The sequence below is a fragment of the Hevea brasiliensis genome, chromosome 9 (assembly GCF_030052815.1).
Source record: "Hevea brasiliensis isolate MT/VB/25A 57/8 chromosome 9, ASM3005281v1, whole genome shotgun sequence".
NCBI classification, from domain to species: domain Eukaryota; kingdom Viridiplantae; phylum Streptophyta; class Magnoliopsida; order Malpighiales; family Euphorbiaceae; genus Hevea; species Hevea brasiliensis.
In genome coordinates, this window is record NC_079501.1 from 27,951,186 (window position 1) to 27,974,920 (window position 23,735).

Below are 23,735 nucleotides of genomic sequence, written 5' to 3' on the forward strand. Positions count from 1 at the left end.
TTTCTGCACTTTTTTCTTACCCTATCATATTAACACCTCTAACTTGAGAATCAAGTATCCCATATCCAGATTTCACCTGGGTTTCTCTTGCCACGTCTTCCCCTTTTGCAGGCTTCCGAGCCAGTGAAAGTTCTTTGCTACATCAGTTGTAATATATTAAGCTTTATATTATTTTTCAATAACAATAATATTAATAGAATATATAAGCAAAACAATAAGAGAATAATGCCATATATAAGACAATCATATCCGAAAATATACACTTGTTCACACAATTTGTTTCTACTCACTAATCAAAGTTTCGTGCCTCTGCTCCTTTAGTTAGCTTTATGTAACATATTTTGACAAGTATTTAGTTGGATGCAAATTAAAAAGATGAGCACTGCTATTTAAGTGAAACTAGTTCGTGTCTCGGGTGGACCTATGAATAATTCTGTCCCCACTTCCATATTTTTTCTGTTTGCTATTTGCGGACCTATGAATAATTCTGTCTCCACCTCCATACTCTGTCTGTCTGCTACATGTTGCTCCTTTATTGTTGTTGTTGACAAGTCCATTGGTTGCAGTCCACACTATATACATCAATCATGGAGAAAGACTTATTAACCAAACCCAAAATAAAATTAATCTAATTACTGACTGAATTAGGATTTAATTAATAACTTAAGTTTTGCTTTATTATTTTTATTATTATTTTGCAAATTTAACAATCTAAATAAATAAGCCTAAACAAATCTTAACATGTAGCTATTTCCTCTTATGATCTAAGAGTAATTGTTTTTAGCAGTAGAAATAGAAAAACTAAGGAGAGGGAAAATACCTTGGCCCGCAACCTTTTATTTTCTTCCATCAGGATTTTCTCCTGAATTGTGAACAAAGTAAAATGCTTGTAGCAATGAGCAAATCTTTGAACAGATTATGATCTAAGAATTCTTGAACAAAATGCAGATATACAAATATGTATGCATGCTCCTAATCAAACAAGTCAATTTATTCAGCATAGACATATTCTTGACAGCTTCCTTATTGCCAATGAAGTGATCCACTCATGTAAGCGACAGAAGAAAGGGTGTTTTTTGCTAAAAGTGGATTTTGAGAAGGCATTTGATTTTGTTGGATGGTTTTTTTTAGATTCGGTAATGGAAAGGATGCATTTTGGTGAAAAAAATGGAGAAAATGGATTATGGAATGTCTTATCAACTCTAGAGCTTCAATTGTTATAAATGGCACTACTTCTGCTACTACTGAATTTCCTTTACACAAGGGACTCCGACAAGGTGACCCTTTGTCACCTCTCCTTTTCCTCATAGCAGTTGAACCTCTTAGTGCGCTTTTTATGAAAGCTTGCTGCCTCAGCAACACTAAAGGAATCCCAATATCACCTGACGGCCCTTCAATATTTCTCCTGCAATTTGCTGATGACGCGATAATTCTCTGCCCTCCTAGGATGGAATTCATTCAAACCTCGGCCAATATTCTAAGATGTTTTGCACTACTCTCAGGGTTAAAGGTGAACTTCCATAAAAGCACCATTGTTGGTGTAAATATTGCGGAAGAGCTTGCTAAAGAAACTGCCTCACGAACAATCTGTAACTTTGGGAAGTTACCTATTACCCACCTGGGCCTTCCTTTAGGATCAAATATGAAGAGAATCATAGCTTGGTGCCCCATAATTTAAAAAATTGAAAGCAAGCTGTTCCTTTGCAAGGGAAGATTATTATCTCAATCTGGGCGTTTGGTGCTTATTAAATCTTGCATTGCATCCTTGCCACTGTACTTTCTTTCCATCTTCAAAATCCCCAAAAATGTAGCCTCACATTTGAACAGAGTAATGGGTGATTTCTTTTGGTCTGGAGGGACTGGTCAGTGTAAACCCCGTCTCATTCAATGGGCAGACATCGTATCTAGCAAAAGATTGGGAGGGGTAGGTACAATAGACTTGAAAATTCAAAATCGAGCTTTGCTTTTCAAGTGGATGTGGAGATTCACACATGAGGACAACTCTCTTTGGCATTCAGTGATTTGCAAAAAATATGGTCTTCTTACTTTGTTTGATGAAGAATCATCTTGCAAGGGTGATGTTTCGACACTGTGGAAGAACATTATGGAATTTTTTTACGTCTATGATGAGATATCAGCACCAATTAAATTAAATGTGGGCTATTGTATTGGTGATGGAACAAAATTTTCATTCTAGAATGATCCATGGATATCTAATGTGCCATTAAAAAATTTGTTTCCAAATCTGTTCCTCCTTTCACAGGACAAAAGTGCTACAGTGGCTTCCCTTGGAAAATGGGAGAATGGTTTATGGGTCTAGAAGTTGAATTAGACTAGACAAACATATGGAAGGAATATCCAACTACTGCAGTCATTCCTTAACATGGTCAATTCCATATCTATTTGCCCATCTAGAAGAGATTTAAAGGGGCTATTCTCTGTTAATTCTCTATACAGAGCCATAATGGAACTCTCTTCTCCAAGATCCTCTTCAAGCCCTCCCATGCCGTATGTCTGGTTAGGTGTTGCTCCCGTGAAAGTTGAATTATTCATATGGATGGCTAGTCGACAGCGTATCCCAGTCCAATATTGGCTATTTCACATTGGTTTCATCCCAATTGCACAGAATCATTGCCCCTTTTGTGGATGTTTTCTCAAATCTGTTCATCATTTACTTATTCACTACACATTTTCTTTTAAGGTTTGGGGTTTTTTCCTAAAATGGTGGGGCTTTGCCTTTTACTTCCTTAAAGATTTGGTCTCACTCTTCACACAATGGAACTCGTTGGTTTTGGGGAAAATGCAGAAGGAGTTTTGGCAGTGCCTTTTCTTTGCAATTTTATGGTCCTTATGGCTTTTACGGAATGATATTGCATTCAATAATTCTAACCCCTACTATATCAGCTTGTGTTGCCTTATTTTCCAGTGGGTCTCACTATGGATACAAAGTTTCAACAATAATTTTACATACTCTAGATCCCAAGTATTATAAGAGGCAGACTGTATTAAACTTTGGGTGAACGCAAAACCAAATAGACCAATCCGACCTTGGAACCTTCTCAGCCAAGTTGGTTGAAATGGAATACAGATGGCTCTTTCCTTGGTAGGTCCTGCTAGAGTAGGTGGGGTATTGCGTGATGATGGTGGTATTGTCCATCACATTTTCTCTTGCCGAATTGAAAGTATTGATTCTAATGAGGCAGAATTAAGAGCTATACATAAGGCACTTTAGATTTCTACTCAATTGGACTCAATTAATAACGAGGTACAACGTTTAATCATTGAGTCTGACTCTTACAATGCTATTGCTTGGGTAACATGTGCTTCGGAGGTTTTATGGAGAATGAACAATCTGCTTAACTTCATCCTTAATCTGATCAAAACTTTTCCCCCAATTTCTTTTACTCATACTCTAAGGGAAGCTAATAATTTTGCGGATCATTTGGCAAAAGTGAGCAATTTGCATTAGGAGGATTTTATAGCCTTCCTATAGATGATGTTTTGTCTCTCATTAGTGATTCATAATCCTATTTATGTTTGATCTTTGTCGGTAGATTGCTTTATTTGTTTCAGTTGGTTGCTTTGAAGCCTCGAGCCCCTACACCCTACTCTTCTGCACTTATGTTGGGATGCGTCTTGGATCTGCCATGTTTTGTTTTGGTCTTGTGATTTTTGGTCATCTTATCATTTTCTCGACTGATATGACTAGAACCTTTGCTTTGGTGTTTTGCTAAGACTTTTTTTTATCTATTTTGTGTTTTGCTTCAAGTTTTTTCACTTAGCAGGCTTTGTCTTAGAAATGGTGTAATGGGGAGGCATGATGACTGGGTATAGTCAGACACTGCATACAAAGTTTTTCCTAGATTGCATTTAATAATAAAAATTGAGCTTACAAAAAAAGAAAAAAAAAAAAAAAAAAAAAAAAAAAAAAAAAATATATATATATATATATATATATATATATATATATATATATATATATATATGCAATCAAAGTTTACCTCCTCTCTTAGCTTCTCAATCTTCTCCGTAAACAGTTGATTCTGTGTGCGGAAGACAGTAAATAGTGTGGATACTATTAGTAGAGTTTCTTACTGCATCCCATGGAGCCATATCAAAGTATCATGAACATGATGTGTGTGTGTGTGTGTATATATATATATACCTTTCTTGTCCTAATTCTGATTAAGCTTCGCTCCAGCTGACTCTCTAACTGCTGTAGCTCATCAATGGAACATGGTTCCAACCCATCTCCTAAGAGTTTTCTGCAAATCTCCAAACTTCAAGACATTAAAACACAAGAGAATTGTATGCATCCAAAGAAAAAAAATACTAGGGACTTCAATCAGGGAAGCGTCCAAGTAATTAAGGCTCGATACAATTTAGAAACTTCAAGAAGCTCGATCTTCTTTGCCAGGCTAAACGTATCTTCCTTCATATTCTGAATGCAAAATCAATAAACACATGCCAGTTATTTAATTTTATCATGGGAAAAAAAAAATCTTTAACTTGTCAGTTCATATATTAGGTCACACAGAACAAGAGCTAGCTAGAGGGAGGAAGTAAAGAACAAAGACTATAAATATGTGCTCTTTTGCCAATTCATAAGTAATATTACAAGAATGGTTTGATCTCGTCAATCTTATTAATTTTCATGCATGTGATCATCATCAAAAGAGTGTATCCTTTGCAATCTTGAAAAGGGAAATGTTCAAAAGAACAAACCCTTGATGGTTTCTATCATCATGCAAGTTTTTCAGCAATTGTTTTAAAAAAAAAAAAAAGTTTCGACAATCTATCCAGTAGTGGAGAGTTAAAGATACGATTACACAGAAAAAGAAAATCAGTTTGAAAAACCAGGATAATTGTTTTGTTTGGCAAGAATGTTTTTCAGCAATTGTTTTAGAAAAAAAAAAAAAGTTTCGACAATCTATCCAGTAGTGGAGAGTTAAAGATACGATTACACAGAAAAAGAAAATCAGTTTGAAAAACCAGGATAATTGTTTTGTTTGGCAAGAATGAGAGGAAAAAAAAAGATAAGTAAATGGAGGACAGACCTGCAAGTTTTCTTGAGATGTCTTGATGCTGATTCCTAGATCCTTGGCTTTCTTCTGATAGCGCTCTATTGTCTTATTAATACTGAAGAATCTCCAAAGCAAAACAAGAACAAAATGCGAGGGTGCATGGTGAGTAAAAGAAGAAAAAAGAAACATATATGAACCATGCACGGATATTTTTACGCAAGAGTATTCACACACTGCATTCCTTAATCAACCTGATCAGAATATAATCGTTAAAATGATTTTATTTAATCTTAAACAAGTTAAACTTGAAATCTTATCCAAACTGAGAGAAGTAGTGTTATTGAATCTGGACCATATGTTGACCTGGTGAAAAGGACCGGACAAATGGGTTAATGGCTTAACTAGTAGTTGAATGATTCAACTAGTTAACTGTTAAAAAATAATTAAATATAAAATTAATTAAAATTAATAAATTAAATATAACACCTACAAATATAAATAAATATAATTAATTAAATTTTAATTATTTAAAATAAAACTTTAACATTTATTATGTTATATTTAATAAATTTTAATATTGTTTTTAAATTTTATATAAAAGTATTTAAATAATATAATGCATAAATTTTTTTATAAATTTATAATTCTCTTTTTAATATTTATGAAATATTAAATATATATTAAAAAATAAATATATTGAAATAAAAATGTAATAACCTGATTTTTTTTATATATAAAATATTCTTAATTAGACTATTAATTTATCACTATTATATTCATGGTGATAAATTAGTATTTTCATAATAATAATATTTTTATTATGAATATTATTTTACATATATTATTATTACTATTATTACCAAAGTTTTAATTAATTTAAATATAATAAAAGAATTTTGGACCTATTTGAATATACCTAAAAAGTTCAAGGACTAAAAGGGTAATTAAAAGTAAAAATTAAAAAAAAAAAAAGCTCTCTCTCTCTCTCTCTCTCTCTCTCTCTCTCTCTCTCTCTCTTTTCTCTTTTCCCCATCACCTCCCCTCTTCTTATGGCTGGTGAGCCTCCAGCCATCAACGACAGCCCACGAGGAGCCCCACCACCCAGGCAATGTCGGCGTGCTATCTGCTGGTTGGAGCAGTACTAGCAGCAGCGCAAATGGAGGGACTTTCTCCTCTAATGCACACGCAGGGGAGGGAAATTCCAGGTACAATTTCAGCTTCATTCAAAGTCTACTCAGGGCATTTTTGGTGGCGTTTGAAAGCTTATTTCATAAGCTTCATTTTGGGACCAATTTCACTTCGTTTGGTGGTCGGATGAGTAAGAACAAAGGGACAGAAGTTTCAGATTTTTATGACTTTCTGACCAGATCTCGACCAACCGTCTGCTAGTTTGGACAATCAGACCTAGGGATCGTGATCTACACTCCTCGAGCTTCGTTTTGACACTAATTATGCCTTGATCGGAGATCAAACGGAGAATATGCTCATCAAATGGCCTAAACTAAATCGGCCGATATTGGGCGAGCAGAACAGATTTTTTATGAATAGTCAGCGGATCCATCACCAGCAGCTCATGGGCATCTCGGATATGCACTCGAATCAATGATAGCTAATCGGTGCCTGGGACCGAGTTTTCGGCCTAATCTAAATGCCCGATAGCTCATCTCGAAATATAGTCAATATTACAATCAATCTTAGCATTTTTAGACGTTTCGGATGGATTCGAAGTAGCAGAATTTGCAAAGGTTGTTCCTAACTCAAGTTGTGCAGTTTGTGCCTTGATTTAGTTAGCTGGTTAAATCTGTAAAACATTTATGGCTTAGTAAAATAAAGTAAAATGATTTTAATTAATACAAGGACGATGTGAAGGACCTCTAGGAATATTTTTATAATTTTTAAAGTACCAAAAATAATTGCTTAAATTGTAAATGTGTTAGGGACCTGAGTTGGAGTTTGAAAATTTGGACCTAGATTAGGTTTCTTCTAGGCCCTGGATGAGCATTATAATTACTATTGTGGGCCTGAGGCCCTGTGTATTGCTTTTATTAAGTTTTTCTTGCAGGAGTTTAGGTCCAATTATAAGGGATATTCTATCAAAATTTCGACAAGAACTTAGGAATCATTCTTGCTTCTTTAATTAAATTAATTAGTTAATTCTGCTAGTAAATTGATAGAGGTCAGTATGTCTGTATAGATGATTGATGCTAGCTAGCCTTTCTTCTCTCTAGCTGACCAGTTGCAATCGGGTCAACCAGTTTGTGAGTTTAATATTAATTTTATTTGTAATTTAAATATTATTAAATTATGTTAAAGGCACGCTCATGCATTTACTTTTATGTTTGTATATAATTAGTTAAATGCCAGGAACACTCCTTTGCTGCATATGTTATTGAATTTATTTGTAGATATTGCCTTAAGATAAATTGGAGCTTTGTGTGTATGTTGACGTGAGTATGGTATGGATATGGATATGGGTAGGATGGGTAGTCATGGATATGGAACTGGCCGCATCAATCGGGTCACACCAGTTCAACTGTTGAGTCGACCGGGTCACGCAGAGTCACTTCCTTATCTGGTTCAACTATAAATCTAGACCAGTTTGAGGATTGATTTACTAATTTATTAGTTCAACTGACCGATTCGGTTCGGGTTTAATAACAATGAAGAGAAGTATATGTTCACATCAAACTAAATTTCGTGTATTTAATCAATTCTATGGAAGCAATTCCAATCTGCATTAAATACACACATAATAGCTTTCAACTAGTCCACCAAATAAATGTGAAATGCCCCTTTAAAGGAGGGGTTGTCTTCCCAATTCATCGTAGTAGTAATAATAATAATAATAATAATAATAATAATAATAATAATAATAATAATAATAATAATAATAATAATAATAATAATAATAATAATAAAAAATAATGTTACCCTAATTTAGGAAAAAATTTTCCACAAACCTAGCTTTGAGATATTTTTTTTAATGAATTAGAAAAAGCCCTTTCTTTCAAGTGTAAATTGTAAACCCTTTAGGATGTTGAAAGCCAGTTGGTGTCCCTCTCAACCAAGCAACCTGCTAAACATAACTTAAGAATATGAAAATAGATTTAGGCCAATTTGGCAATGCATTATAGAGCAGTAGAAGCTACTTTTAAAAAATATCCTTTTAGACGATGCTATTTAAAAAATTGGTTTTGAAAATATTTTTAAAATGTTTTGAAGTTTTAATAATGAAAAAAAAATCAAAATTTACTTAAAAAATTGTAAAGACTTGTAGTTAACATATTTAAATTAAGTAATGCTTTTATGAAAAATAGAGTAAATAGCAATGTTATTGGCCAAATTGTTCTTCCTTAATTAAGCAAGATATGGCTAATTCGTCTCTATTAGAATTATAACACAAAATCTTAGTGAGATTTGGAGGGATATCTTTTACTTATTTGAGTGGGATAAATATTTCTTAATAGGTAGAGAATTATTTGCTATATTATGTAGAACTTCTATTTTAAAGAGTTTTTGATTATATTATTTATTTTTAACTTTTGACTTAAATTTTTTTTAACTTATAAGTTAATTAAAAAATAACTAGTTAATTATTTAGTAAAACTACCAAAAATTAACTTTTAAAAAGTTTAAATATTTTGTTAAAATGTATTTAAAAGTATCTTAATTTGTCAAAATAATAAAGAATATATATATATATCATTGAATGTTATGGTCGTTAAGATGAGGATAGTGTTTATATTTTTAAAAATTATTAGGATAATATAGTTTTTTAATCGGTCAAAGAGTAGTATTAAAATAAGTAGATAAGTCATAAGTAAGGGGTGCCTTACTTATGACTTTTGACTTATTTTAAGTATTTTTTTTAATTTATATGTCAAACCAAATACTAATCTACTTATAGGTAGATTTAACCGACTTATAAGCTAAACTAAACACCCTCTTAGATAGTGTTTGATATAAATGAATTTCACAAAATTTTGTACAATTCATTTGTAAATCTAAAATATTAGTGTTTAGTTTAAATGAAAATTTATTTGAAATTCTTAATAATCAGTTTTATGAAATTTATTATAACTAAACTAAATTCCATCAAAATTGATAGAATTGGCAAATGAAATCCAAACTTAAAATCATATATATTTCAAGTGACAAAATTATCATTTTATTATATATTATTTTATTTCATTTTATTTATTCTAAACATAAAATTCATTTCATTTAAAATGAATTCTATATTTAATATAAAATATACCAAACAAATAAATTCATTTATAAATGAATTCTCTCATGGAATTCATTTGCAAATGAAATAAATTTTATCATAGAATTGAACCAAATAGGGTATTAGTGTTATTCCTAAATTGAGTGAGATTCTTAATTAGATTAAGATTAAGGAATTAATACTATAAATAGGAGAATATTAAAAAGGTTATTTGACTTTCAGCACATAAAGTAAGTCGCTTTATTAATTGCTAAGGAGTAGCTTTGCCCATTGATGAGAGGATCTCGCCCATTACAATCTTATGGAGGGAAAGAGGCTTTGGTCTAAGATGAAAAAGGGCATAGTTTAAGAGAAAGGGGCTATTGTGCATTATAGTTAAAAACACCCTTTGTGGTGTAATAGTTAAAAAAGTAAATATATTAAGTTATGTCTAGAAATGAATGAAAGTAACTAACTAATATATTTATATGAGCAGATTATTCTAAGAGTTCTCTTGGGTGTAATTGGTTAAAGGATAATATAGTTTTGAGCTTATAATGGATTATTTATTTATTGATAATGGAAGATTGCATACCCGTAGATGTAGCTCTATGTGAAGAGGATGGACCACGTAAATATTAATATCTTATGTATTTAGTTTATTTTTTTATAATTTACACACTTTCACTGTAACACCCCAAAATTTTAAATTTTATTATTTTATGAGTATTATTGATATTTTAATTTTATTAAATTTTAAGAAATTATTTGAGATTTTTCAGATTTTAAAAATCGGGTTCGATTTTCTGAAAATATAAACTTTGATGATTTTTAAAAAATTTATTTAAAGACCACGTGGCAAAACTAAAAATATATTTGGAGTTTACGAATTCTTCTGAGTTTTCTGAAATTTTTTTGAAATTTTTGGACCTCGTTTTCGGTCCCGAGGTAAGAGTGAAAATTCAAAATTTTGTATTCCTAATCGAACTGGCCAAATCGAACCGGACCAGTCGAATCAGACCGGCTCCCTCTTCTTCTTCTTTTTCTCCCTCGCGCGTCTCCTCCTCCTTCTCTCTTTCTCTCGTTTTCTCTCTCCTCCCGCACCAGCCTGCCGGCCAGCCACCACCCCAGCTCACCGGCGCGCCGCCCCACCGCTTCCCCACGGGCAGCCGTCGCCCCAAACGGCCGGAAAAAGCGTGCGAACACCCCTCCCTTGCGCGCGCGACCGTTCGTTTTCCCGGCCAAAATCCGGCCGATCCGGCCACCAATCGGACCGGGTCTTATGTCTAAACTCATCTGCTCGTCGAGAGCTTTCCATAGACACCAAGAACACCGAAATCCATCGAGCAGTTTGTCCAATTTTTACCCGGGAAGTTTTAGCCCATTTTGACTTTTGGGCTACATTTCTCGCAAACCGTGAACCCCACGAGAAAACCGAGAGTACCAGAGCGCTCCACTCGTCGAGAGCTTCACGGGGATATAAATTTCAAAATTTTCCGACACTGTTTTACGGTGGGTCCCACAGAACTTTGCAGTGTTTTTCCGAGCATTAAATGAGCTTAGAAAATTCCGAAAAATTTATGTACTGACCCCCATGTTGTGGACTTCGTGTAGGTATCCTCAATTCGTGGAAATTTGATGATTGTCCGATGCATGAATTTCCAGGCGAACAGCACCGTTCTGGAAAAGTCTCCGAATTGGACCGAGGTTTTGGCTACCCCCCATTGTCAGACATCTTGAGCACGTTCCCAAAGTCGGAATTGGCAAAGGTAAACCCGAACCTTGCTTTTCATAATTTTCTAGTGCTTAAATAGGATAAAAAAATTCATAAATTATTCTTGATAGCTCAGAAAATTATGATTCTTTTTGCAATAGCCTAGTAATATTGCGAAGGACCGCAGGGCAAAGTTTTAAAATTTTTAGAGCTTGTTTGGGTAGTTTTTGCAAAAATGATCAATTATAAGGACTAAATTGAAATTTTACATATTATGATGGATGACTGATTTGATGGCCCCAGGAGGGGCTGTGTGATGTGATTGAATTGTGGATATATGAGTCGTGAATATAGAAGTGTGTTTTGAGCCCTTTTGCAGGTTGGGTAGGTCCTAGGTATAGGGGAGACTCTGCCGGATTTTCAACACGACTTAGGACGTATTTGATCTTTTCTTGATTTGTATTGAGTCAATTATATTAAATAATTATAATGTAATTGTCAGGTGAGCCGGGACAGCCTTCTTTCTCCGCCCAGCCGCCACAGTGACCGTTGTCAAGTCTGTGAGTAAAATATTAATTTTAATTGTAATTTCGATATTATTATATGTTTAAGCATCCCCATGCATCACTTATATGCATATATCTATGTAGATAAATCCTAGGCATGATTTATTTTGCATTTATAACTGTGAAAGTGCCATGTATGTTGTTGTGATAATTTGGAGCAGTGTGCGTGCGTTGGCGTGAACTATGGATAGGACGGGTAGTCACGGCTTGAGTTCTTCGCTGGAACCCGATCCTTCGTGGGTTGTCACGACTTGAGTTCTTCGTTGGGACCCCGATTTGGTTTATTAAGCGAAAGTCCGGCTTGAATTCTTCGCTGGCACCAGGTTAGATTTAAGAGAGCTGTATAGGGGATCAGCTCCCATATATTATGATTGATATTATTGGGTGTGTGAGTGTTCCAAATTACCTTTTTGTTGTTATGATGTGAATTTATTACTGATGCTGCATTTCACTCCACAGGGTGCATTAGTTTTAGATAGTTATAGAGATTATGGTTAAAATTGATATTTTACTCTCTGAATCGAACGCTCACTCCTGTTGAATATTTTTCCAGGCCACAGGAGGATATTTTTGAGGTTAACCTGCTTTCTCCCTCGCAGGTCATTTATTCATGTTTGTGTAATTCTAAAAATTTCTAGAATTTCTGCATGTGTTAGAAATGTTTATTTGATTTGGGGTCTGTAATATAAATTGTTATTTTGGACCTGTAAACTTAATATTTCATGCATGTTTGATGGACTGGAAGAGGGAGCTGAGCTCCCATATATTTTTATGATGATATGGGTATGTGGAGGGTGAGCTGAGCTCCCCAATTGATTATTTATTGTGTTTACAGGTCGGGTGAGTCAAAAACTCCCCGTTGAAAGGTCCATTTTATGGCCGGACTCTGTCCGGTTGATTTCTTGAAATTGGGCCCAAATGGGCTTTAGAGTTGGGTTAATGAATAGTTAGGCTTACTACGAGCCTCAGGGGCTTTAGGCTGGCCCTGGTCCTAGTGCCGGTCCGGCCCATAGGTTGGGTCGTGACATTCACATTACACAGCAATCTCCTATATAACTCCTAAAAAGACGGACATATAAATTAACTGGCTCATGATTCTAGGATGATTGTGGCATAAGAACTACGTTACAACTAGCTTGTCCTTTAAATGGAATGTGAACAGGTCCTCTCTTGGGAAGCCAGGTGCCAATGCTATTGGTGGTGTGCTTCTACTCATGAAAGGGGAATTTCGTTGTATCTTTTCCTATCCTGTTTGGTGTATGGACTCTAATTTTGCAGAGTTGTTTGCCATTCAAAAAGCCTTGAAGATATATTTATCTCCTAAGAGAGGGTCTAATAATCTTGGAATCAAATTTTATCAATGTAGTCTCTTGGGCAGCTAACCCTAACTTGGCCCCTTGGAATCTCACCTCAATGATCAATGAAATTTGTGTTTTTTTGAAGGCTCTACCTATAACACCCCAAATTTTGAAGAAATATTAAATATAGTTGTTATTTGAATGCAAATATAATTTATAAAGTTTTGGAGAGAAAAGTTTAATTTTATTTTGGACCTAAAAGTAAAGTTTTAAAAGTTTTGAGGTGGAAAGAATTCAATGACAAAAATAAAATTTATTTAAAAGGAGGGACAACTGACAGCCCCTTCTCCAGAATTATTTAAAAAAAAAAAGAAAAAAAGAAAGAAATAGAGAGTAGAAGAATTGAGAAAGAAAAAAGGAAAGGAAAAAGAAAGAAAAAGAGAAGGAGAAGAAGAAGAAGGGAAGGAGAGAGATGGTGGCTAGATTTTTAAGATTTCTTCGGCAAAGATGGACGCTAGCAAAGGAAAAGAGAGAGAGTGATCTTAAAACCAGGAAATTAGAGAGAAAAAGGGAGGAAGATGATGAATAGAAGCAGAAACAGGAGTTGAGTAGGGATAGCAACTTTGTCTTTCGTCCAGGTGATCCAAATCAATAGTTTTTTTCTTCTCAATAGAACTAATAAGCATTAAGTTGCACTGTGAGTTTGATATTGATTTTATTTGTAATTTCCATATTATTAATTGATATTCAAGACATGCTCTTGCATTCACTTATATGTATGTATATAATTAGTTAAATACTAGGCATGCTCCTTTGCTGCATATGTTATTGAGTTTATTTGTAGATATCACCTTAAGATAACTTGGAGCTGTGTGTGTGTGTGTATGTGTGTTGGCATGAGTATGGTGTGGATATGGATATGGGTAGGATAGGTAGTCGCAGCTGGAGCTTGACTCGCAGGGACTCGATCCTTATATATAGATAAGTCGGGGTGAGCATGATTTTGAGTTGATCTCACTGGCCCCTGCACTTGGATTATTAAGAGAAAATCCGACTTGAGTTGACCTCATTAGCATGTATTAAATTAAAAAAGCTATATAGAAGATCAGCTCCCATATATGTATTGATGTGACACATAGGTGCGTGTGCTCCAAGTTATCTTTTATGCGAATATTGGTTGAATTATTTAAACTATGTAAACTTGTTGCATTTCATACATAGGAATGCATTAGATTTAGATAGTTATAGAAATTATACTTAAAATCAATATCTTACTCTCTGAGTCGAATGCTCACTCCTATTTAACTATTTTTCTTTAGGTGACAGGTGGCTTTATTTGTGATTAACTTGCTTTCTTTTTCTGCTGGTTTAAATAGAAAATATTTTGATTCGCTTTTATTATCTTTCATTTAAATCTAAATCTCCGCATGGATCAATAGTTAAAATTTTATTTGGGTTGTAATAACTTAGTTCTGAAGTTGTAAAATTAATTATGTGAGATTGCATAGATGCATGAGATATTTATTATTGATGATGGAGTGAGCTTATTGTTAATGATGGAGGGAGCTGAGCTTCCAAGTATTGATATATGTGATTTGAGGATTGTGAGCATAAGTGATTAAATCATAACAGGTGTGGTTCTTTTGAGTTAGTGACAAGATTGGGTGCCCAGTACCATAAGTTTTTGGATAGTTGAGTGGAAATGGGAAAAGAGAATCTATGCAGATCCCCTCTTTGAGGATTAGAAGGCAGTTTGTAGTCTAACAGATAGGAATAGAAATCATGCAATGAATGCATGGCTACTATCTTTGAGTTCTTTCTTATCTTCTTACTACCCAAGACAAGAGTATACTCGAAGCAGAGAAAAGGATAAGGGTAGTAAGTCAACAGAGACAAGTCATAGAATATCAATAAATAGAAGAAGTATAGAAATAAGAGTTGGGATAGTTGGGTCTAGATGCAATAAGAGAGATAAGTTGAGTGTCAGTTGTAGTGCTAGCCGTAGGGGTCTGCGGACCAATTCTAAGTAGCTCAGAGGTGTAGATGATCTGGCAGGGACACAGAAAGGCATAGTCCTCTGGTATAACTATTAGGTTAGGAAGAAGAATAAAGCTAAGAAATTAGAGTAATTAAAGTTTTGGTTATGGCTAAGATAGAAAGAGATGGATTAATGGGTAAGCAAGATTAGAGAGCCAGAATAGAACCACATCAGTGAGTACAGTTGTCAAGATATAAAACCTAAAAATGTAAAACCTAGAGCAGGTAGTAGTACGGGCAGTGATAGGAGTTAAACCAAGGAGCTTCAAGTTATAGGATTGGATCAGACTCTTTCTATTTCCTATTCCTAAGGTGAAATGGGTAGCAATGGGATAATATTCCTTTAATCTATTGACAATAAAAAAGGAGTTAGGTGAGGAATGCAACCTAAGCGAGTAGTTGCTAAACATGTACAATAGTGTCCTAAACTATCTTATCAAACATGGTGTCCTAAACTATCTTATCAAACTGAGGAAAGAAGCTGGTAAATAATAAGTTGATTGAAGTCGATTTAATGGTTTATATAGGTATGATAATTAAAAATAATAATTGATGATGTATAGAGACTTTAGGTTAGATAGTATAGATGGTGGAGTGGTAGTCTGGATTATTATAAGGAATCAGATAAATATTTTGGTGTGACAAATAAAGTCATTTGTGCAGAAGCTCAATGACAAAGTAACAGTAAAGGAAAAGAAATTCGAAAGAGGTAGATATAGATAGTACTCACAAATTACAAGTATAAGAATCAGAGTAATGGCAGTAGGTATTAATAAAGTTGGTTCTGGAAGAACCTATAAGTGAGAGGTATCTTCCAGAAAATAACAAAAGATAGGAATACTAGAAAAATGATGATAGGCATAGAGGACAAATGAAGTATGAGAAAAGATAATAAATTATAAGATGATATGTCAAGTGAAACTATTGTAGATGTACTGTTGACTGTGGAAGAAAATTTCTCCTTCTAATCAATTTTAGCCGATGCTATCAGTTCTAGAAGATTGTATTATGAAGGTATACTATGTCAAGGTGATCCAATTATTTGAGATTTTGATAGGCACCAGTTCGTACACAATCTCCTAAGATAGAAATGACGATAAATGCACACTTAATGTTAAGGATGAACGAATGATCAGGGTAGAGACATGAGTTAGAAGGAGTTTACAGTTTCAGGTGTTGGGTGAAATCGAGTTGAGAAAGGCATTAGGATTTATCTTGTTTTACTAGGTTCTAAAGTGAACTCTAGTAATAGGAGCATTAGGCTTTGTCTTGTTTTACTGGGTTCTGAAGTGATTGGTGTATGATTGTTGTTTTGATTATATGGAGAAAAAGAGTTTAATTTCAGCGTAAGCATAGTGGTTTTGGATTAGACTTTGTGGTTCTTTAAGTTATAGAATTTCGAGGACGAAATTCATTTTAGGGGGAGAGAATTATAACACTCTAATTTTTGAAGAAATATTAAATATAGTTATTATTTGAATGAAAATATAATTTATGAAGTTTTGGGGAGAAAAGTTTAATTTAATTTTAGACCTAAAAGTAAAGTTTTAGAAGTTTTGTGGTAGAAAATATAATTTTTAGAGAATTCAATGACAAAAATGAAATTTATTTAAAAAAAGGGACAGTTGGAGAGTAGAAGAATCGGGGAAGAAAAAAGGAAAGGAAAAAGAGAGAAAGAGAGAAGGAGGAGAAGAAGAAGAAGAAGTGAAGGAGGGAGATGGTGACTGGATTTTTGAAATTTTTCTGGCAAAGATGGATGTCAGCAATGAGAAAAGAGGGAGAATGATATGAAAACCAAGAAATTAGATAGAGCAAGGGAGGAAGATGATGAATAGGAGCAGAAATAAGAGTTGAGCAAGGGCAGCAACTTTGTCTTTCGTCCAGGTGATCAAAATCAATAATTTTCTTCTTCTCAGCAGAACCAATAAGCATTGGGTAGCACTGTGAGTTTGATATTGATTTTATTTATAATTTCAATATTATTAATTTATATCAAGGCATGCTCATGCATTCACTTATATGTATGTATATAATTAGTTAAATGCTAAGCATACTCCTTTGCTACATATGTTATTAAATTTGTTTGTGGATGTCACATTAAGATAACATAGAGCTGTGTGTGTGTATTGGTGTGAGTATGGTGTAGATATGGATATGGATATGGATATGGATATGGATAGGATGGATAGTTGTAGCTGGAGCTTGAATCGCTGGGACCTGATCCTTATATATGGATAAGTCGGGGTGAGCACGGCTTTGAGTTGATCTCGCTGGCCCCCGTATTTGGATTATTAAGTGAAAGTTTGGCTTGAGTTTATCTCGCTGGTAAGTATTGGATTAAGAGAAGTGTATAAGGGATCAACTCCCATATATATAATGATGTGATACATAGGTGCGTGCGTGCTCCAAATTATATTTTGTGCGAATATTGGTTAAATTGTTTAAACTATGTAAACGTGTTGTATTTTATACTTAGGAATGCATTAGATTTATAGTTATAGAAATTATATTTAAAATCAATATCTTACTCTCTGAGTCGAACGCTCACCCATATTCAACTATTTTTCCTCAAGTGACAGGTGGCCTATTTTGTGATTAACCTGCTTTCTTTCTTCGCAGGTTTAAACAAAAAATATTTTGTTTGTTATTATTATTTTTTTAATTAAATTTTAAACTCTGCATAGACTAATAGTTATAATTTTTATTTGGGTTGTAATAACTTAGTTTTGGAGTTGTAAAATTAATTATGTGAAATTGCATGGATATATGAGATGTTTATTATTGATGATGGAGGGAGCTGAGCTCCCAAATGTTGATATATGTGATTTGAGGATTATGAGGGAGAGTTGAGCTCCCCATATTATTGATATTATTTGTTTACAGATCATGTGAGTTAATGCTCCATGTTGAATAGTCAAATTTATGGCTGAACTCTGTCTATTTATTTTCTTGAAATTGGGCTATCTTAATGAGTTTTATGAACGGATTATAAATAATTATGTCTACTACGGGTTTTGGGGACCTTATGCTGACTCAAGTTCTAGTGTCAGTCCAACCCAGAAATCGGGTCATTACACTACCTCCAGTTCTAATCATTCATGACCCTAGGGAAGCCAACTCAATTGTCGATGCGTTGGCAAAGCAAGGGCTATTCCGTTCTATAGATTTTGTGGCATCTCTATGATCTTAATTGCCAATTACTTGGTAGGGTATTTTGCTATTTGATGAATTCTTGGTAGTTCGGTGACCTGTTATGATATTGTAACTAATGTTTGCCTACATTGCTATTTTTCTTTTTACTTTTCTTTATTGTGTGCGTAGCTGAACTTGTTGGTTTGTCCTTTTGCTTGGTTTTCCTCTAATGCTTTGGCTATAGCTAGAGCCGATTGTATGTCATGACTTTTTGTTAATGTGTTCCAGTTTGGTTTGTTTTTATACCTTCTTTCCAGGTTTTTTCACTTAGCATGTCTATCTTAATTTGGTTTGTATGGATCAATCTATTGAAGGGGGTATAGTTTGAACATGCACATACTAAAATTTTCCTGATTTCATTAATAAAATTGATTACTTATAAAAAAAAAAAAGAAAAAAAAAACTAGCTGTTTGCGTGATTGATAATGAATTGTAAAGCATAGTATATTTTGATTGTTTGTAGTTTGATTGTGCTAATTACCATAAAGCAAAAAAAAAGTGTGATAGATGATTACTAAATGGAATTTATTATTGAAAAGAGAGAGACAAGGACATTACATATATAGTGCACCTCTACTCACATAAATTCAGTTTTAACCACGAATTATGGAGATGAGATCCAATATGAATGTGACTAATGGTGCACATGCACCGGAAGTATATTATAATTTCCTTGTTTAAGAGGGAGAGAATATTGAAAAGTAGCATGGCAACATTTTGAGAGAACAAAGTCTTCTTTGTAATCTTTGATCAAAAAAATATTGTAGTTAGTAAATATACTATATCAAATCGATGGCTTAAGCCACATATAGAGTGGCTTTCTCGGACAGGGTCACTCTCTGACAAATGATATCGTGGCTTCCCTTTGAATATCCTATTCCCTTGGTCTTGTTTTGAGCTACTGTTGGTTTTTGGAGACTATCTTTGTTTGAAGGTGCAGCTGCAGGTGCTCTGGGCATTTATCTTTGGCTTGGCTTTGATGCTTTTTGGTCTCATTGGTTTTTCCCAGTGCTTCGATTTTTATTATCTCTTTAGCTTCATTTGGACCCTCTTCTTTATCTTTTTGATGCATCATTTGCCAAGCGTTTTTACTTAACATTTATTGTCTTCCTAGGCTGGATGTATTGGGGAGATCTATTGATCTAGGTTTAGTTGGACAATACACTATTAAGTTTTTCCTGATTCTCTTGTTAATTTTTAATAAAATTTTTGCTTATAAAAAAAAAAAGCGACACATAGAGTATAAATGATATATAGAGTATGTGTAATTTATTCTGCGGCAATTATTTATTGATATAGTGTAATATTATAGGTATGTAGCTTTATATTCAAGGTTAGTTCTATAGTAGATAATAATAAAGACATAAAGAAATGTAGTAGAGATAAGAATGATAATATTGGACAATATATTATAAGTAAATAGTATTATAAATTGATTAGCTAAGTTAAAAATGACATGCTTAATTATAACCTGTTAAATAATTCATATCATGTTGATGCATTTAATTTAACATCAATCTTTTTTTTTTTTTATTTGTAAAAGTAAAAGACAATTTTAAATAAATAACTAAAAAATTAAATTTTTATTTCTAAAATTTAACTAAGATTTGAAAAACAATTTTAAGTTATTTTTCATTGTTTTTCTTTATAATAAAATTTCTATTTTTTAACTGTTTTATAAATAAAAAAATAATGATTTTTCTATAACTAAAATTATAATATAATTAACTTTTTCATACTTAAAATTGAATAATTATTGAAAAATATTTATTTACAATAATAAAAGATTAAATATATTATCATAAAATAAATAAATAACACATTAATAAATTTTTAAATGCAAAATAAGTTTTTAAATATATTTTATTGTGATTTATTTTTTAATTATGAAAAATATAAATAATATTTTTTAATTTCTTGAATTAAAAATTTTTTATTATTAACTAATGAATTTTTTTTTTTATGTTTTTCCTTATTTCTTATGAAAAATAAAAAAAAAATTATAAATTAGGACAAATTGAAAATAAAAAACTATTTTCCACTAGTAAAGAAGCTCTTAATTTTCTCAAAGAATTTAATAAAGCACCTAAAAAGACACCAAATAAAAGCAATACATGTTATAGACTTAACGTGCCTATGTCACCTAATTTGGTGGGGATGAGCATCCAAAGGAATTCATGATTTTTCTTCCCCATGAGAGTTCCTAATTAATCACACAAGAAGTGCGATGGATAATGAAGCACCACATATATGACTAGGCAGTTTGAGATCTAAAAGCATGAAATATCTTATTTTTTCAATCAACTTAATTAGATGAATATGCAATTTATTACACATTTGATCCCTAAACATGATCTTAGTTTTGAAACATCTTTTTAGGGTGTAACTTAACAGTCTGGATTCAAGGCTTAGCCTATATAGTTAAATTAGAAGATTATTTTACTAAAAAAAAAAACAAGGTTTAGGATTAGAAATCAAAAGCAAAAGTTCACCCAAAATGATTTTGAAGATTACTAGATTAATTAGGATATTAATTAGCATATCCAAATCACTCATAAACTCCTGTTTTTAGTAGACGAACAGCAATGGGTATGTAGTAAGACACACTACTACATTTTAGATTTAAGGTGACAATTATTTTGTAGCAATTTATAATTATTGTCTTCATATATATATAAGGGAACAGTTTTACAACGGCTCAAAACTGTTACAAACTAATTAATAAATTATGTCAAATTCAATAAAATTACCATATCCAAGATAACGGTTTTTGTCCGTTACAAAAACATAATTAAACTATCAATATTATGCTCCAGCAATGAAAATAGATGTAACAATTTTCAAACTATTTGCCATTAACTTATGATTAAGGTTTAAGCATATAATTAAAATAGCAAAGTTTTACTGGTGCTTTAGATCCATTATGTAATAATGGCATCAGCAAATAAGTTAATCAAGTGAAAAGATACTTGGAGAAAGAAATGTTCTTTACTGTATTTGGTCAGATTTTTTCACTTAACATGTTGCATTTAGAATAGTTGTACCAAAAAAAGTCTAATAATTAGGATTTGGATGTAATTTGACTTGTTAAATTTTTTCGAGATTCACAAGCAAAAAAATTTTACTTATAAAAAAAGAAAGGTATACGTGTTGCTTGTCCCAAGCTATTGGAAGTACTATTTTAATTTTTTATTTTTAAGCAAAGAAGAGTTTTATTAAAGTAATAAAGAAAGGAAGGATGGTTATTAGCAACACCCAGTCAAAAGAACAAATTAAACCAACCAACAAAAAGCCAATCTCCAAGCCAAACAGAAAACAAGGACAAAAAAAGTTCAGGACACGAATTAACAACACACCACATAGTGCATGTACTTGCCATTCTGCAAATTTAGAGCTCTTCCATGTCTAGTTGCCAGATACTTTAATGTGTTTCGGTTAATCATGTGGTCAGAAATCAAGCAATTACTCTTCACACACTAACATCAAGAACAAGAAAACTCTCTTACGTACCAATACCAGGGGTCACCTTGGACAAAGCAGTTCGTTCCTTTTCAGTAGCAATATTGTAACTTATAAACATATATATATATATATATAGACAGCAAGATTCTAGTTTCTCTCCTCTTCTTCTTTTTTCTTTAGTCTTAATTAAACAAGATAGTAAATCTACTGTTATTCATTAACACCTAATTAGTTCTAAACTTCTGATAATCAACAGCTTATATATATATATTGCTTTCACTTACTTGAAAAATGTGGTCCTGATAGGTTAACAAGGTTCTTACTATTTGAAGAGTGTTTATGGAATGGCAGAAATGCTGATTTAGAGGCATAGCAAAATAAAGGAGAAAATCTTCTCTGAAATAAATCAACACATAGATCTAACAAATGAACCCTAATGGAAGAGCAATCGTTAAGATCTCTCTCTCTTTTCTTTTGCTGAGCATTCACTGACATTTACGGACCCAAGAAAATGAATAGAAATGAAAACTGAATTAAGACACAAAAAATCATCATGATTCTGACAAATCTACATTAAAACCAAACAGCACAAAATCAATATGTTAGATTTGGTACAAAGGAAAATAAAAAGAGGAGAGAAGCCTGAAAGCTTGTACTCTCTTTTCATTGCCTACTTGGTATCTGGCTATAGAGAGGGAGGGGCCTTGTACTGTATATAGATTTAAGCAAGATTAATCCTTTTTTTTTTTTCAGTATGCTCAGATGGTCAAATTGATGCAGCAAGATATTCATAGATGAATTAATTTGCAAGAAAATTTTTAAAAGAGAGAGGAAAGGAAGATTTACCATATATTTGAATATATAGATGTATGAAAAGATAAAGAATTGTACCTGCAGCTGGAGAACTCATAGAGCTTTCCTCTGGGAGAGAAAATGATGAGTGCAACTTCAGCATCACAGAGAACTGATAGCTCAAAGGCCTTCTTAAGGAGCCCATTTCTTCTCTTTGAAAAAGTTACTTGCCTGCTGGCTGCATTTTCTATCCTCTTCATCTGAGTCTTTCCTCTCACCATTTTTGCATACACCTGAAAAACCCAAAGAATATTATATTTAAGCTAAAAGAGGAAGAAAAATACACTAGAAATAGCTCAAGATGGTAAGACGCCAGAAACAAAAATGGTAGATTTTGTGTCTAGGAAGACGAAACTGACTAACAGAGATCTAATATCAGAGACTGCGCAAGACCCAAATAAGGTTTCCAAAAGTAGAAAGGGAATGACCAAAAACATTGGACAAATTATGAAATGCCTGACAAGAAAACTGAAACCTTTTATGTGTGAGAGTAATGGGAGAGAGGGAAAAATAATTGCTTGTGAAGGATTCTGAAATCTTGAATGCCCAGAAAAAGAGAATCGGAAGATCACAGAAACCCTAGAAAGATTATAGGAAGGATTTGAATTTGGTTAAAGATTACCCTAGCCCAGTGGCTATAACCCTAGCAGTGGATCAAAAAAAAATTTAATTGAATAAAGAAATAATAAAAGAAAGACCAACATATCAAGAACCTAATCTCTTTCTCCTTTTGGTAAATTGAGGAAAAAACAGACCCCTCCCCAAAAAAGAAAACAGGGAATGACTTAAATGGGTGGGCAAATGCCAATATAAATAAACAATGTGATTCCACTATTACTCAACCCAACGAAAGCGACAATAGGATGCACCAAAATTTTGATTGCCATTCCTCCTCCTCATGACACCTGTCCTCATAGACTGACAACTTGCCTTTCCGGTATCCAGTTGAGAGGCAACTGCCCATGTAATGGCCAAGACAGCGAACATTCCCGTCGGTTGCCAGTTCCTCCCAGACAAGCTCCCATAACAACCCCCCAAAGGGTTGTATGTAAAATCTGAGCACTCTTCGGACAATTTAAAAACAAATTAATTGATAGATAAAGTAAAAGAAATTATTAAATGTGATCTGTATATATTATTTTTTATAATTATATAAAATTTATTTTTTATATTAAAAAAAATTTATGAAAAAAAATTTATTTTTAATATATTTAATAATTAATATTTAGATAGGAGGAAACTAACTGTCCGTACAAGTGAAAATTATATAATATCTAGCGTACAAGGCTAGAAGACAGACACGTCAGAGCTGTTTCGTACTGCGAGATAGAATGCTTGGCCATGCCACCACAAATTGTCACGTGGCACCTCCTTGTTTTGGTG

General features: G+C 33.1%; 1 protein-coding gene across 7 annotated transcripts; it reads right to left on the reverse strand.

Moving 5' to 3' along the window:
• Nucleotides 1–215: 215 nt before the first annotated feature.
• LOC110669068 (agamous-like MADS-box protein AGL19) lies at nt 216–23,151 on the reverse strand. 7 transcript variants are annotated; one of them, XM_058153632.1, is made up of 9 exons: nt 23,066–23,146; nt 22,828–22,931; nt 22,392–22,585; nt 5,058–5,148; nt 4,380–4,441; nt 4,166–4,265; nt 4,002–4,043; nt 821–862; nt 216–572 (listed from the first exon to the last, which is right to left on the reverse strand). In XM_058153632.1, exons 3-9 carry the CDS (start codon nt 22,571–22,573, stop codon nt 390–392), a joined length of 702 nt encoding a protein of 233 aa, XP_058009615.1. In that variant the 5' UTR covers nt 22,574–22,585; nt 22,828–22,931; nt 23,066–23,146; the 3' UTR covers nt 216–389. The 7 variants fall into 7 exon arrangements, with proteins under 7 accessions (XP_058009615.1, XP_058009617.1, XP_021686233.2 ...); XM_058153634.1 differs by lacking the exon at nt 22,828–22,931 and having other exon boundaries at nt 23,066–23,151; XM_021830541.2 differs by having other exon boundaries at nt 22,828–23,138.
• Between the last annotated feature and the right edge of the window lie 584 nt (nt 23,152–23,735).